This window comes from Nematostella vectensis, chromosome 5, assembly GCF_932526225.1.
Source record: "Nematostella vectensis chromosome 5, jaNemVect1.1, whole genome shotgun sequence".
In the NCBI taxonomy this organism is placed as follows: domain Eukaryota; kingdom Metazoa; phylum Cnidaria; class Anthozoa; order Actiniaria; family Edwardsiidae; genus Nematostella; species Nematostella vectensis.
The window spans coordinates 5,373,254-5,388,096 of record NC_064038.1 but is presented as its reverse complement, the minus strand read 5'-3'; the positions used below and the strand labels follow the sequence as shown (position 1 = coordinate 5,388,096).

The 14,843-nt window shown below is 39.9% G+C and overlaps 2 protein-coding genes across 2 annotated transcripts; one reads left to right on the top strand and one right to left on the bottom strand.

The window, feature by feature from the left end:
- Positions 1–144: 144 nt before the first annotated feature.
- Positions 145–6,355, top strand: LOC116616003. The gene is made up of 6 exons (XM_032377787.2): positions 145–1,917; positions 2,004–2,045; positions 2,597–2,696; positions 3,880–4,754; positions 5,467–5,541; positions 6,052–6,355. The coding sequence occupies exons 1-6, from the start codon at positions 1,890–1,892 to the stop codon at positions 6,153–6,155; spliced, it is 1,224 nt and encodes a 407-aa protein (XP_032233678.2). The 5' UTR covers positions 145–1,889; the 3' UTR covers positions 6,156–6,355.
- LOC5508946 (alpha-N-acetylgalactosaminidase) lies at positions 6,325–14,141 on the bottom strand. The gene is made up of 14 exons (XM_001629453.3): positions 14,031–14,141; positions 13,792–13,861; positions 13,373–13,454; positions 11,855–11,947; positions 11,294–11,330; positions 10,762–10,826; positions 10,178–10,345; positions 9,980–10,039; positions 9,402–9,503; positions 8,992–9,066; positions 8,294–8,358; positions 7,967–8,024; positions 7,692–7,808; positions 6,325–6,744 (listed from the first exon to the last, which is right to left on the bottom strand). Exons 1-14 carry the CDS (start codon positions 14,122–14,124, stop codon positions 6,610–6,612), a joined length of 1,221 nt encoding a protein of 406 aa, XP_001629503.3. The 5' UTR covers positions 14,125–14,141; the 3' UTR covers positions 6,325–6,609.
- Between the last annotated feature and the right edge of the window lie 702 nt (positions 14,142–14,843).

The following is a 14,843-nucleotide window of genomic DNA, read 5'->3' as shown; positions in this document are numbered from 1 at the left end:
GTAAGTGCAAACGCAGCGCACGTAATTTCCCGATTCTCCTTGTAACGCAAGCGCAAGAGAACGCAAGTGCTTGATTATCTTGTGCTTGTGTTTGACCGATTCTCACTTGTGTTGCGCTTGTGTTTAACAGATACTCACTTGTGTTGCGCTTGTGTTTGACAGATACTCACTTGTGTTGCGATTCCGTTTGCGCTTACGCTTGCGTTCTTGTGAGAACCAACCTTTAAATTTGGGGGAAAGTTTAATAATGTTCTGAACGAAGGCGGATCACGCCGCCATTTTATGCTCCCGCACAGTACCGAATCACTCAAAGACCTCATAGGCTGATTCAAGTAAGTGACTGAGATTTTTTCAATTAAATATCGTTGATAAGGTATTGAACTTTAATCATGGGAGGCTATTTTGAAGTTTTATTGCAAATAACCAGATGGCTTTCCAATTGCAAACAATAATAAAGGAATGGCTGATCGACATTCTTTAAAAAGTCTTATTTCTCTGAAATTTTATATAAAATAATTTCTTGCAAACGTAATGCTTGGATCGATCTGTTTGGGGCTATATTTGCGCAAATTCTGATAATTTAGGTCATGTCACAGACTACAAGTAACATAATTTGTGTAACGTAGTTGGACCTAAGGGCTGAGCACCGCTTGGGACTTGGGACCTTCCGTTTCTTATTTTGTCCGTTCTGCATGTATTATTATTTGTTTTGTTTTTTCATAATTTTGTAAAAGTAATGTTATTAAGGGACGGTCCAGCTAAGAGGTACCACGAAATGGAATGCAAAATGCACACTGGCATGTAAAAAATGTCTTTGTTAATATTAGAAATTTGATTGGCCGAGACAGAATTCAAGCATAAGTTACACTTAAAACAAGATTTTACCTAAAGTTTTTTTAATATTTATTGTTAGGGATTATTATTTTTTTGTAATATGGCCTATTAGAGAAAGTTGATGTGAGGAACCTTGTTAAAATTAGAAGAGAAAAAAACTATTGTCCCTGCTCCATCTGATTGGTTCAAAACAGAAAATCGCCAATAAGATATATAAGGGAGCACATTTTCCACATAATTTTCTCAAAATCTTACTATATTCTCCATGTTCTTACCAGTATATTTTGTATAAAAAAATCCTAAATTGGGGAAAGCTTTTTGCCACAAACAATGGGGCCTTGGTTTTTTCTTGCATGAGTGATTACTTAACTTAATAAAGTTGGAAAAATAAAGTTCCTTATTGGCTGCTAAGCAGAAGGGCGCCATGCGTTATTCAGCCATCGCATTTCATTTTCGCGACGTCAACATTACGCGATTTTGAAAACCGATATTCCACGGCACTTTATTTTCGCGATTTTACTATTTCCTTAAAAACCAGTTCAAAATCAAACAAAACAAATGGGACTGGAAGTCGCTGTAATCATATATCAAAGTCTTATGCTCTCCTAATTAAATGATGCATACATAAAGCTCATTAGACGATAGATATTTCATCCAAAGTCTTTGTGTACTCTTTTAAACCAGGACGAGCGGTATAAAAGGCACAAACCTCGTCTGAGTCTTCATTGCTGCTAGACTTTGTCAAGAGCAGAAGCTTCATAACAAGAAAGATAGGATCAAGCTCAAAATATAAACAGTGAAAAAAAAACACTAAATCTTCTCTGAGAACTAGACAGATAAGAATTAGAGATTTGAAAGGTTTTGAAGCAAAACACGTCATTTTAAACAAGCAAATCCCAATTTCCGCCTCACCATTTTTTCTCGAAACCATAGTGTCTCTGGGTGGGATTTCTTTGGGGTCCCTGTGTTATTCACTGTTTATGACGTCATGACCACAATAAAAGCAAAGAACTAGAGGTTGTCGCCTCGATGTTCGTAGATATAAATTACTTTGCATGGAGCCATCGGAGGTGAAAGTTGTAGGTAAGTAACAGCTGAAGGTCTGACAATTTCAATTTTTCGCTTTTCGTATTTTATAATTATTGATTGTTTAATCTTTATTTTTGAAGTTTATGCAGCCAGAAATTTACAACCAAAGAAACCAGGACGAGGTAATATTAATGTGTGTTCTTTTTAATGATTCCATTAAAAAACATATGATGTTCCAAGCTTGCTCTGAAAATAGAATATATGTCAGATGTTGTATAAGGACAGGGAGACTTTAAGTTCAACTAAAAAAAGTTTTTTTGGGGGGCGCGCACGAAAAGTTGAAAAGGTCATGTGCGTCAAAATGGATTCCGAGCGCGCGTTCTAGAAATAGATATTCGAAATTTACTTGCTCTTTGTCGAAACTTGAGTTCAATACAGGTATTTACTATGCTTCATCGAAAGAGCATATAATATAGAATGTTTTTTGAAACAACATTTAAACAAAATTATTTTAGATTCCGTATATTTGTAATCATAATTATTTGCTATGTGTGTACATGCTGGCCCAAGCAATTAGCTTTTTGTGTGCTTTTGAACCTTGTTTTGCTGAGGATAAGCGCGTGCGTTTTTCAGTCTTTTGTAGTACTTTTAAATATTTCCACGCTCTATTTGGGCACCTATTATTAATCTGTGTAATTTACTGTAATGCTACCCCTTTAACCTCCTATCGTAGATGTGTGCAACGCTTCCGTTGTGTTCGGAGTTGGCAAAGACAAGTTCCGAACCGATCAAATCCGGGACAACAACCCGACATGGAACGAGGAGTCTTCCATGTAAGGATTCGCGCATTTAGATTTATATGGCTGTTACTAATTCCGTGGTTGGCAAACATTTCCACTGAATGCATGATAATAAGCCGCAGGATGAAATGAAAGAAAATGATAATGTCATGGCAACCATTATCCTGTTTATTTTAATTTGCATGTGATTTAAACAGCAGATATCAGTATTTCAAAAGTCTAACATATGTTTAATAAGGCTCTGAATTAAACTAACTTGCTCAACTGTATATAATGACATCGGCATAGCATGACGCGTAACAGAGGTGTACCGTTAAACCGTAATCTCAGCTTGCCGTGACGCGTGGCAGAGGTGTACTTTTAAATCGTAATCCCAGCTTGCCGTGACGCGTGACAGAGGTGTACCGTTTAACCGGAATCCCAGCTTGCCGTGACGCGTGGCAGAGGTGTACTTTTAAAAATCGTAATCCCAGCTTGCCGTGACGCGTGACAGAGGTGTACCGTTTAACCGGAATCCCAGCTTGCCGTGACGCGTGACAGAGGTGTACCGTTTAACCGGAATCCCAGCTTGCCGTGACGCGTGACAGAGGTGTACTGTTAAACCGTAATCCCAGCTTGCCGTGACATGTGACAGGGATGTCTCCCCTGGGGTCATGTCACGGTGGTCATGCGACCCTCACGTCACGTCATGGTCACGTCAAGGTCATGTCGCGGTCATGTTCCGTTGCGGTCTTGTTGCGGTCATATCTCGGCTTAAAAATGGCATTCATTGCAGTCGCCGCAACGCTATCACGACTTGACTCTGCCACGCTATCACGACTGGACTGTGTCACGCTATCACGACTTGATTCTTTCACGCTATTACGACTCGACTCTTTCATGTTATCACGATTTGACTCTGTCACGTTATCACGACTTGACTCTGTCACGTTATCATGACTTGGCACTGTCACGTTATTACAACTTGACTCCGTCACGCTATCACGACTGGACTCTGTCACGCTATCACGACTTGACTCTGTCACGTTATCACGACTTGACTCTGTCACCTTATCACGACTTAACTCTGTCACGCCATCACGATTGACTCTGTCACGCTATCACGATTGACTCTGTCACGCCATCACGACTTGACTCTGTCACGTTGACTCCAAGTTACCGACGGCACGGCTTGAAGCGACTACCCAATGACTGTATGATATTATTGATTCTCTAGAAAGGTCTCCAAATCAGCGCCTCTGCTCTTCACTGTAAACGACCACGAGGAGATCCTGGGAAATGTCACAGTGCCTCTTGCCCAGATCCCCACGGGTGCTCATCGGCGCAGGTGGATGCCGCTGACCAGTACAAAGGGCGGGCCCGTAAGCGGAGACCTGTGTTTCGATTGCTGGGTCCTGTCCTATCGGCAGGCAGCTCCGTCCTCCAAGTGGTCGAAATGGTTTCCGTCCAGTCGAATAAAGGAGAAAGACAAGCGACGGAAGTCTATAGCCATGGCTTCTGTATCCCTCAAGGGGTCACACTCGATAGAGAATTTGAGTACACGCGCCCAACCCGAAACCGTACCAGACCCCCTACCTATCGACTCCATCCGAGTGTCTGCGATACGAAGAGTCAGCAGCGCATCCACGCTGCCAAGTTGGAATCGACCCCCACCGTCAGGCGCTCCGCCACCGCCTCCAATCGGCGCTCCCCCACCCCCACCCCCAGATGACGATGTTTCAATGACGCCCGTTAAGGATGCCAAGCTCAAGTTTGGTTTCAGCTTCAAACCACGGCTTACCCCGACACTAGGACAGATAATGTCTGGAAGTGGCCACCCGGAAATAACAGTGCTCACCCCTAAATCTGGGCCCGCTTCAGGGGGGACTAAAATCACCATTAGGGGGATCAATCTGGGAAACAGTAGAGATGATGTTCTGTCGCTAAGTGTCAATGGATCAGACTGTAGGCGGTCACTGCAGTGGCATTCCTCCGCCAAGGTCACGTGTGTGACCAAACCCTGGGGAGGGTCGGGTCCGGTTGTGATTGTCACCAAGTCTGGTGGCCGCGCTTCGTCTAGTACCAAGTTCACATTTGAAGAGGAGAAAAAGGGTAAGTCGAGATTACTATAGGCATTTAAGTGCCCTTATCAACCACATCTTGTCATTGCTTACATTTAAAATTGGAATGCATATGTGTTAAAATCTCGAAATACCCATCCAAAAGCAAAGTCTTATGCTCCATTGACCACACTTAATCGTGAAATTCGCATTTCCTTTTCCAAATCAGCCGATGGAAATAGATAGGCGGCTGACAGAGGCTGTTCAAGTACCCCCCCCCCCCTGGGAATTCTCGCCCCTTTCCCCTTCTAAGAACCTCGTGGTTCGCTGGTTACATGTTAGACAACTAGCTCAGTGCATTTTTTACCTGAAAAGTCGCATTAAACTGCGGCCCGTTTGAGAAGACCCAGAGTAGCTTCTCGTGCAAACCAAAGATAGCCTGGCCATCCATCACACTTTACCAATTAGGACGAAAATAAAGTGAATAACGAAAGAGTGGAACATTAAGGGTCAGTCGTAGTAGTATTGGCAGTATAGGTAGAAAAAGTAATGAACTTTGTTTTTATCTTAAAAGTTAATGGTTTAACCCTTGTTAAAACATTTACAATGGTGCGGCAGATTTGAGCTCTTATAAGGGGTGTTAAGAGTCATATCACAATCTGTTTGTGGCGCTTCAGTTCCGGGTTACCATTACAAAATACTTTACAGTTTTGCCCGTGTGGCCGGACAGTGTAGATACTAAGACATTTTGTTTTTGCTTACAGAAAAGTCAGACGATAGCAAAGTATCTAAACAAGCCCTAATGGAGGAGCTGACACGACTTAGATACGAAGTTCAATGTGAGATAAACACGTATTCTATACATACAGCCTTTACAACTAACTTTACTTTGTCAAGGCTAATACTATATTACAGAGGTGACATGCCATGTCAAGGCATGAACCCAGCCCTCCCCCTCACCCTCCCCTCCCCCATTATCAAATTACCATGTCATCGAATTACAAAAGAAGAGCTAAAACTTTTAGATGTCAATTTGCTCCCACTCCCCCGTCCCTAGGATAACTTAACAAATTTAGGTATCTTGTAAAGTTAAAAAATCCATAAACAGGACTCCAAATCATATAATATGATTTTCACAGCTTTCTTCTTATATTTTGGCACAATGTTTACAAAAAATTACATGGATTATCTTTTTTCGATTTCTTATTCGAGTTGGCCCCTGACAATCCCCCCCCCCCCCCCCCCCCCGCGCCATCGTTGTAGCATACCTCTCTCTGCTATCTGCGGGAGCATAACATGGCGGCGTGATTGGTATTCTTTAAGGGACTAACTCTACTATATACCCTTAGGTTTAGCGGACGAGAACAAGGCAATGAAACAGTATATCGACAATGTCATGCTGCTCCTAATGGAAAAATACCCCAGGATATTAGAAGAACTTTGTAATTCCTAGAACTACAGTAGAATTCCAAGAAATACAGCAGATCATCATGATTTCAATGCTTCAGTTAATCAAACTTGAATATAGTTTTAAAGCTGATTATTTTAATATATGGGGTTGAAAGAATCCCCCTTCTCAAATAAGAAGGGTAACAACGCTTGGAAATCTAATATTGTACATATTAATTTTAATAAACATTTCATTGGATTATAGAAGTTGTGTATTAGTGACAATATTCCTTTTATTTTAATGCAAATCTCTAGCTACTTTTGTCTGTAGGCAAAATAAAAAAACTTTAGTGTTGGTATCCTCCAACAGAGATTTAATAATTTGATTTCTTACTTTATTTTGTAAAATGTATAATTCAAGCCTTTTTAATAGATAACCGTGTTTTCATTTAAAAATGCAATTATAAATTTGTCAAAAAATCTCCTAACATTGTTACCCCTACTAAACAACGTGATCTTCAATCGATCTTGGTCAGCTTTACCATCACCACCCCAGTGGGGTTGACATGTGCTGCGAAGGAATTGATGAACGACCCAAGGTGCTTATGGGAAAATAGATCACGTGCTGTGGCGGCGTGAACCTGGAACCCGATCTGAAAACAAATATGTGATTCAATGCAAATGCGTGCAAATGAAGATGAAACAATCGACTTGATTCATTTGCATAGATATGCATTTTAAACGGCTCATGGATAATAAGACGATTGAACTTAGCCTATCGATTTGTAACTGTTTTTTTCGCGGCCAAGGATTGGCTCCTTATTATTGTCTGGAATTTCACATTTTAGTGAATTTTTTATATCTCGGCTTGCTCAAATTTTTGTTTTGAATTTACGGACATATACGGTCATACGGTTTACGGTCATTATATCAAATGCTGTTCCCTTCATGGTCACGGGTCGCGAGATATTAAAGGGCTTGGTAGTTCAAACAAGAACCGCCTTGCACACGTGACCGACAAACCAAAGAGTTCGTGATAGATATACATTACGTTACGGCTGTCACGCAATATCGTACAATTCCCAGTATTGCTATCAGTCAGGGACGTATAACGTTTTCTGGGATGGCTTATCAAGAAGGAATCACGAAAATATGTGCGCGCTTGTCTTTGTTTTTACAACACTGGATCCTCCTTTAGCCGCGGTTATCACATCATTTTGCACAAATAATATTTTTATATAAATAGTATTTTCCCGGGATGGGAAATTCGAAAATACTTTAAAAATTCCTGCACAACAAAAATTGCTACCCTCAAAATTACCCCAGAATTCTAAGAGAATAGCCTATTTTTTTCTCGGATACCCCCTAAAAAATACCTGAGGCCCGATTTTGACCCCTTAAAAATACGACGAGCATCCCTGTCAGAGTCAGGTCGACATGGGAGAACCCCCCGCCGGAGCATTTTCACCTCACGTCACGCAAGCATATTTGGTTGCACAATTTGTCACAAGTTTCAGTGACACGCCCTATACTGTGTCACGCCACACATAGTATGTGTAACACAATACACATAGTCACGCAACACAACACATCGCGTTACCTTATCAAAAGATGCTTCGACAAGATATGGCATTCCATCGTCGCGCCTGTTCAGCAAGACGACAGCCACTGAGCCATCAGACAGCGGGCGCGCCCAAACCTCGGTATTGTCTTTACTCTGAGAGATAAAGCGGAAGTGGTAACACAGGAAAACAAATTACAAACTGTAGCAAAATTGCCATTAGAGTAAGACACATTTACGGTTATGTTTACGTATTCAGTTCAAAACCATAAAGAGAAAAGGGTGGGGGAGGGGTGAGTAAAATAAATTATCACCTTAATCCACTGGCGGCCCATCTTGCCAAGTTTGTCTTGATTGACAGCAATGACCTCCCTATGAAAAACAGACAGATAAAGGCACGAGTCATGGCAGAAGTTAAAACGCTCATCAAGAGGTCAATTACTCTAGACTATTCTTTACAAAAGCGAACAATTATAAAAAAATAGTTCACCTAAAAACTGGTAGTCGACTCTGCCAAATTTATTCACCATTAGTACTCTGGTTACCGAACACGACTATTTGGGTATTGGGTAATTGATTCAATACCCAAAATGGGTATACCTACTGTACAATATGGGCTATTAAGCCGAGGACAGACTCACTTGTTTAGAAGTATTTCCTTGTGCCTTGGCTTGATGCTCCGGAGGTCAGTCGACATAATCAATGGCTAAACAGAAGCAAACATGATTTTCTTGGTAAATTTGGCTACATAAGGCTTTTATCTATTTGGCTGATTATATAATAGACTATTTGAGTCCAGCTATCCAAAACATGAATATGGATACCCTAAGGCTAAGTTCAGACGCCGTATATTATCCATGAGTTGTATTCAATGCAAATCCATGCAAATGAATCAAGTCAATTGTTTTATTTTTATTTGCAAGCATTTTCATTGGATACAGCTCATGGATAATACAACGTTTGAACTTGGTATAATGCTCGTATTAGCAGTCAGTGCCTATTCAAGTGGCTCTTTCAAACAAGCACGTATTTAAAAGAGTTCTCTGCTTACATAGGAACCTTTTGTGTCACGGTAAAATAAGGTGAGCCCCTCCTTATTTCTACACCACGATAGACCTGTGTTTGCTGGAACTGGATAAGGTACTAAATGGACTATATCGCTTGAAGTGTGGCATTTATAAAAGTAAATACGATTGTCTATTTCGCCATTGTTATGGGGGATTGTATATCCACCCCCCCCCCTTTTTTTAAGCCCCTATCACCTGACGTACCTCACAATCCATTAGAATTATGATTCTAAAAACAGATATTTATTTTGATGCTATTTCTGTTCACTTACTGAAGCCATAATTGCCCACAGAGCCATCTGAGCACGTGATTGGTCATCACTCAGGCCAAAATTACCAATTATAAGCTGAAAAAACAAAAACAATCAAGCAAACAAACACGCCCCCAAAAAAATACAACCAGAAATTTTAGGTTTAACTCCTCTGTGGTATCGCTTACGTTTTGATAGAGCAAAGGAGACTCCAATTTTGACACCTACCCAGACCACCTAGATCTTCTGCAGTTTGCCTGGAGTATTTCTAGTTATACCAGGAATACAAAACATATAAAAAATACTCCAATGTTTTACTTAAAAAAACTCTCTGGTCACAAGCCTTGTTAATTCTGAGCAGCCCCCAGCCCTTCCAGCCAGATGTCTCTTTTTTTGGTCTTGTTTTTCTCTTGTTTTTTAATAAGTCATACCTCATCTGGATCGTTCCAGTGACCAGGTCCGGCAGCTGCGATAAATGTGTCTTGATTTGCAGCAAAATAATCCACAATATGCATCACACTAGCCCATGAATCCTGAAAAGACAATTCACCCACATGACGTTTTAGCCATTTTTGGACCATTCCCTTATGGTGAGGTGGGTTGGGTAAGGCACATGTTTTTCTTTGTTGTCTTCAAAATGTGCATGATTTTTCCCTATTCAGTATGCATTTTTTGCCTGGTTTGGGCTGCACTATTTTCATGGTTTCATCTTGTATTAATTAGTTTCTTACACCCCACCCCCCTCTTCTCTTTTCTGATGGTCCGTACCTAGTCACCGGCATTTTGTTCACACATTGTGTTTTGTTCACAGCTCAAAATACTGTATCAAAATCATTGAGCTTTACAAATGTACAGTCTTGAGCTCTACAATTCAACAGAAATGTTGAACATCATGATGCTAAAATGTCATTAGGGAAAAACAGCCGGTTACCCATCCAACATGTGCATTTTATGTACTGTGGCAGCGGCAAAAACTGACAGATTTTGTTGGTGTCAACACATGCAATACCTGGATGTCATCATAGTTTCTCCAAGTATTACAATTTTCGGCAATGTCTGTGTAATTCACCTTAAAAAAACACAAAGCCTGTCAACTGGTTACTAGGACTACTAGGCATTATAAATTCAATATGACAAAAACAATGATAACTGACAAACAAATTAGAAAATTTTGAGTCAGTGTAGGTACTGAGCCAAAGGCACTTACTGTCAAATTTTGGCCAATCATGTAGGAAGGCCATTCACAACTATACACAATTAGTCTCCCTGTGGCATTGAGCGCCCTGCGGAATTCTGGGTAGCCTTTGTTCATTGTCTTAGGATCTGAATAACATCCGTCTAGTTTAAGATAATCAGCTCCCCAACTAGCAAAGGTCTGTAAAATATAGTGCAGAATATAGGCAGAGAATGTAAGCTGAAGCTGATTAAGAAAAAGGCCCTTTTCTAAGGTGCAGCCAAGAGGTCCTGATTCAGAAAGTAGCTAAGGGGCCTCCATCCAGTGGCCCTAATCCTGGCTGTTGGAGGAATCCTTTTCTGGAGCATAGCCAAGGGGCTCTAATCTGGGGGTAGCCAAGGGGGTCTAATCTGGGAGTAGAAAAGGGGCCCTTATCCAGGGGGTAGCCAAGGGGCCCTAATTCAGGGTGTAGACAAGGGGCCCTAATCCAGGGTGTAAATAAGGGGCCCTTATCCAGGGGGTAGATAGGGGGCCCTAATTCAGGGTGTAGCCAAACGGTCCATCTAAGTTATTTGGGGATTTTCTTTGTTCAGAAAAAAAACAATAGATGTGTATACCTTAGCATCTTGCTCGATGTAATAGTAGCTGCCAGGGTATCCTGCACATGTCAGAACACCATAATCTAAACAAATAAACAAAACCTTTATCCTAAACAAATAAACAAAACCATAATCTAAACAAAAAAACAAAACCTTTATCCTAAACAAAACTAAACAAAACCATTACTCTAAACAAATAAACAAAACCTTTATCCTAAACAAATAAACAAAACCATTACTCTAAACAAATAAACAAAACCTTTATCCTAAACAAAACTATTATTCTAAACAAATAAAAAAACCATTACTCTAAACAAATAAACAAAACCATTACTCTAAATAAATAAACAAAAACAATTACTGCGATACTCAATCTATGAACTCATGCTTATGAATGCCAATGAAAAAAAAAATTAACAAAATATGTTCAAAGCTTGATTCAATGAAGTGAAGAGCCTAGCATTTTGGAACTCTTGGCAAGAGTTCTCAATATACATAAAATCAGAGTTAAACAATAAACATAAAAAAATAAAAGTTTTATAACACAAACCTGCATAGACTCCTAGTTTTAGACCTTTGCCATGTATCTATAATAGCAATAATGAACATGTCACTTAAAGGATGCCTTCCCCTTACACCCTCTAACTTTCTTACTTTGAAAAATTTGAACCAAAACAATATTTAAAGAATTTAGTACAAGTAATATTTTAACAATTTTACATTCATAAATCCTCACAGGATACTATGACTATTACGAGCTGGAGATGGCAAATGTGAGGAAAACTGCAATTTTATTATTCTATCAAGTGGTGGAGAACTTGCCCTGATGTACATTGTCATGTATCTTAGAGTATACTGTTGGTTGTAATACTTGGTAATCCTTTGTTTTATATGGACCAGTATTTATTATTGTACTTGAGCATAATGATTATATGATATTGGACCAGTATTATTAGGTTATGTACTTTTAAGTTAATAATAATTATTTTTGGCCAATATAAAAATTAGCAAATTGGTCATTGTTGGTCATTTTTCTCAAACATAATTATTATTTTGAGCCATTGTTGGTTGTAATACATAATTATCACATTGGACCGCTGCTGATACTCACATATTGAGCCAATGCGTGGGGACCACTTGGGAACCTTGTGGTGTTCAGCTGCAAGTTACCATTCTTATCTCGCTTCTTGTTGGTGTAACAGTCCTTGAAAAATCATAACATTTAAATAATACTTTATGTGATCTGATTAATTAAGTAACACATTATTTTGACACTTTCCTCTTACTAACCCTTTCACTCCTGGATACTTTTGAGCAAAATTGGAAGAAAATCAGACTGAAAACAGAAACCTCCCCTCCCCCTATTTCAAGTCCAACACTACCAGTTAAGCTAAGCACCGCTGACCCAAGACGGTATGCCTTGAAGTTTCCAACAATGCACTGCGATGCCTTTTCTGCGACGGCAATGCTACAGTATGTTGCTTACAACAGTTTTGCTTGTAATTTGCTTAAAAATTACAGCTTTTTCACATCTGGAGAGTGCCTTTGGACATCATAAAGTCTATTTGGTCATAATAAATGTTGTGCTTATGGATGTTTGCACGCTGAGGTTGATTCAATGGAATAATTTCTTGTCTGGCCTTCACCAAGTGAGAAAAGAATTTTCTGGTGAATGGCCTCATACTCTCCAATGTGGGCCATCTTTGCTACCCAACCTTATTCAAACATTGTTTTTAGGCTTATTCTGTGTTCCTTGGACCTGGAAACGTTTTGTTTGGTTTTGGGGCAAAGAGACTTATAAAAAAACTGTTATGATTCTGGGGGAGGAGATTGCCTGCCTGTCTGTCAAGGTGTTTCTAAGACTCCCATGATGCAGTGGAGGCATGCAAAATAGGCTAAACATGGTGACTCGCTTCTAATGGAGGTTTTAGCATTGATTATTGTGACTGATTGCTGTAAAATGGGACCTGACGGAGCACAATAAAGGTATCTATTTGTGACTTGATATGTGTTTGCTTGTCTCTATTTGTAGTTCGGAATTTTGTGTCATTTTTGGTAAGAAATATTACTAAGTTTAAGCATTTGTTTATGAATTGGTCAGAAATCAAGGTTGATATTTTGACAAAAGAGTCAATTCTATTACATTGCTTGGATGCGCTTTTGAAGGTCGTCTATGCCTTGGAGGAATGTACGAGTATCTGGGTCTGGTGATGTTTAGTTTGCATTTCTGACGTTTTGGAGTTGGGCCTATATTTTACAGGCGTCTCAGGGTGTTATGGCAATGAAAGACCTAATATGAATTCTCAATCACATTTCGAACTCAGCACACAGCTGTCAAGTCAACTTGGACAAAAATGAATTTGGGTGAAATGCAGTTCAGTAAATATGTGAAAAAAACAACAAGAGAGCCAATCCGGGTGAATACAGCAAATGTATAAAAATTCTCAAAAAATAGGCTTGAGATAAATTCCAAAATCTTGTGACACCTGCCTTATGTCAGCAGCCACCACCCTTGTTTATTAAAAGTATAAAACCCAGAATAGTGGTGTTCAACAGTTGCATAAAATTAATATTTATTTTGCTGTTGTTACTTTGATATTTTAAAATAACAATTTCTCAAAGAACTTACATCAATACTGATAAACTCATATCCAGCACCTCTATACCCATCCTCAGCCATGCGATCAGCGATTTCCATAAACAAATGCTCACTAAAACAAAAATAATAGAAAAGAGTAATAGTGCCTGAATGAGAAAAGGATTGTTTGAATTAAAAGCAGGGGTGGATACATTCAGGATGGAAGTTTATTATTGATTTTTTTTTTGCAATCCAGTGCTTGTGGATTTGTGCTATTTGGTTATTTTTCGACATGGATATAAAAGTTTTAAGCTTCTATTGCTTGCAAGGTGCAGCCATCCCAGGTCGGTACCAGGCTCCGGCAGTTGAGCGGACACTCATAAAATTCAGCCACGCACCCCCTCCCCCCTCAGATCCCCTCTCCCCTCCCCATCAAATCCTTGCTCAGTGCCTCCAACTCAAACGCTCACCTGATGCAATTGTGAGGGTCGTGTTCACAGTCGATATTGCATCGAAAACGCTCCCAGTCCATCCAGCCCACTAAGAAAAATGCATTTCATTCAGTATTGGCGAATTAAAGGCAGTAGACAAGAATGTGTAGAATATGCCAAGAGGTCAATAATAGGGACCGGCTTCCAAATGTCACTTTCCGACTCGTTGTTCTAATTGTTTGCGATAGATCTTAATAGAGATGTATTTTTTTACTTACTCGGTGGTGTGAGCGCTAGCCCATTATCAAGTGCATAGCCGGTACGAACGAATGAATAGAGAGCAATACAAAATAAGACAGCCAACAACTTCATCTTACTCGACTTCGGAGTGTTTTTTATTTCTTTCGCGCATGCGTGAGCGTTAATAAGCGACCGACGTGCCAAAACCCGTACCATCGCGCGAAAGCTGTCAATATGCTAATATGCTTTGCATGGGTTTAGTCGGAAATCATGAATCAAACTCCGGTTAGTTCTCCTCTTCGAAAAAAGAAAACAACTGTTCAATTTCAATCACCTAAAACGTCACTAAAAGATTGAACAACAAACGCAGCAAAGACGAGTTTTGTCTTGTTTGTGGGATTAATTATAAGACATCTGGGCAGGCGAGTTTCTTCAATGTAAATATCGCACAGTTGGATTCGAAGAAAATGTTACAAAACTTTTTGGTAAACTTAGATCAGCTATTCCCAGAAGAATATGCAAAACCTGTAAACGGAAGATTGACTCGTAAGTCAAAAGAAAGAAAAATCTGAATGAAGACAAGGCATTGAATGGCTTCTTTTATAATTCGTCGAGTGATATTTCTACGGAGGACGCCGTTTCGAATGCGGGCTTATTATCCAACAGCGGATATACACTTCACGCATGCGCTAGTCATTGTGGGCTCAAAACTTGTCCAGTAATTAATGAACGGAGCATGCGCTCTGGATCTCCCGTCCACGATCGTGGACGGCGGTTTGATCAAACGAACTTGCGACCCATGGCAGAGGTATCTTTTCCTCGCGAACTCCAGCCCAGCGAAATACAGAGAA

Coding starts and splice junctions, on each gene's coding strand:
- LOC116616003 (XM_032377787.2), top strand. CDS start 1,890: ATGGAGCCATCGGAGGTGAAAGTTGTAG. Junction 1,918..2,003: donor ATCGGAGGTGAAAGTTGTAG/GTAAGTAACAGC, acceptor TTATTTTTGAAG/TTTATGCAGCCAGAAATTTA. Junction 2,697..3,879: donor TGGAACGAGGAGTCTTCCAT/GTAAGGATTCGC, acceptor TTGATTCTCTAG/AAAGGTCTCCAAATCAGCGC.
- LOC5508946 (XM_001629453.3), bottom strand. CDS start 14,124: ATGAAGTTGTTGGCTGTCTTATTTTGTATTGCTCTCTATTCATTCGTT. Junction 11,948..13,372: donor ATGAGTTTATCAGTATTGAT/GTAAGTTCTTTG, acceptor TGATTTTTCAAG/GACTGTTACACCAACAAGAA. Junction 11,331..11,854: donor CCCACGCATTGGCTCAATAT/GTGAGTATCAGC, acceptor TTGCTATTATAG/ATACATGGCAAAGGTCTAAA.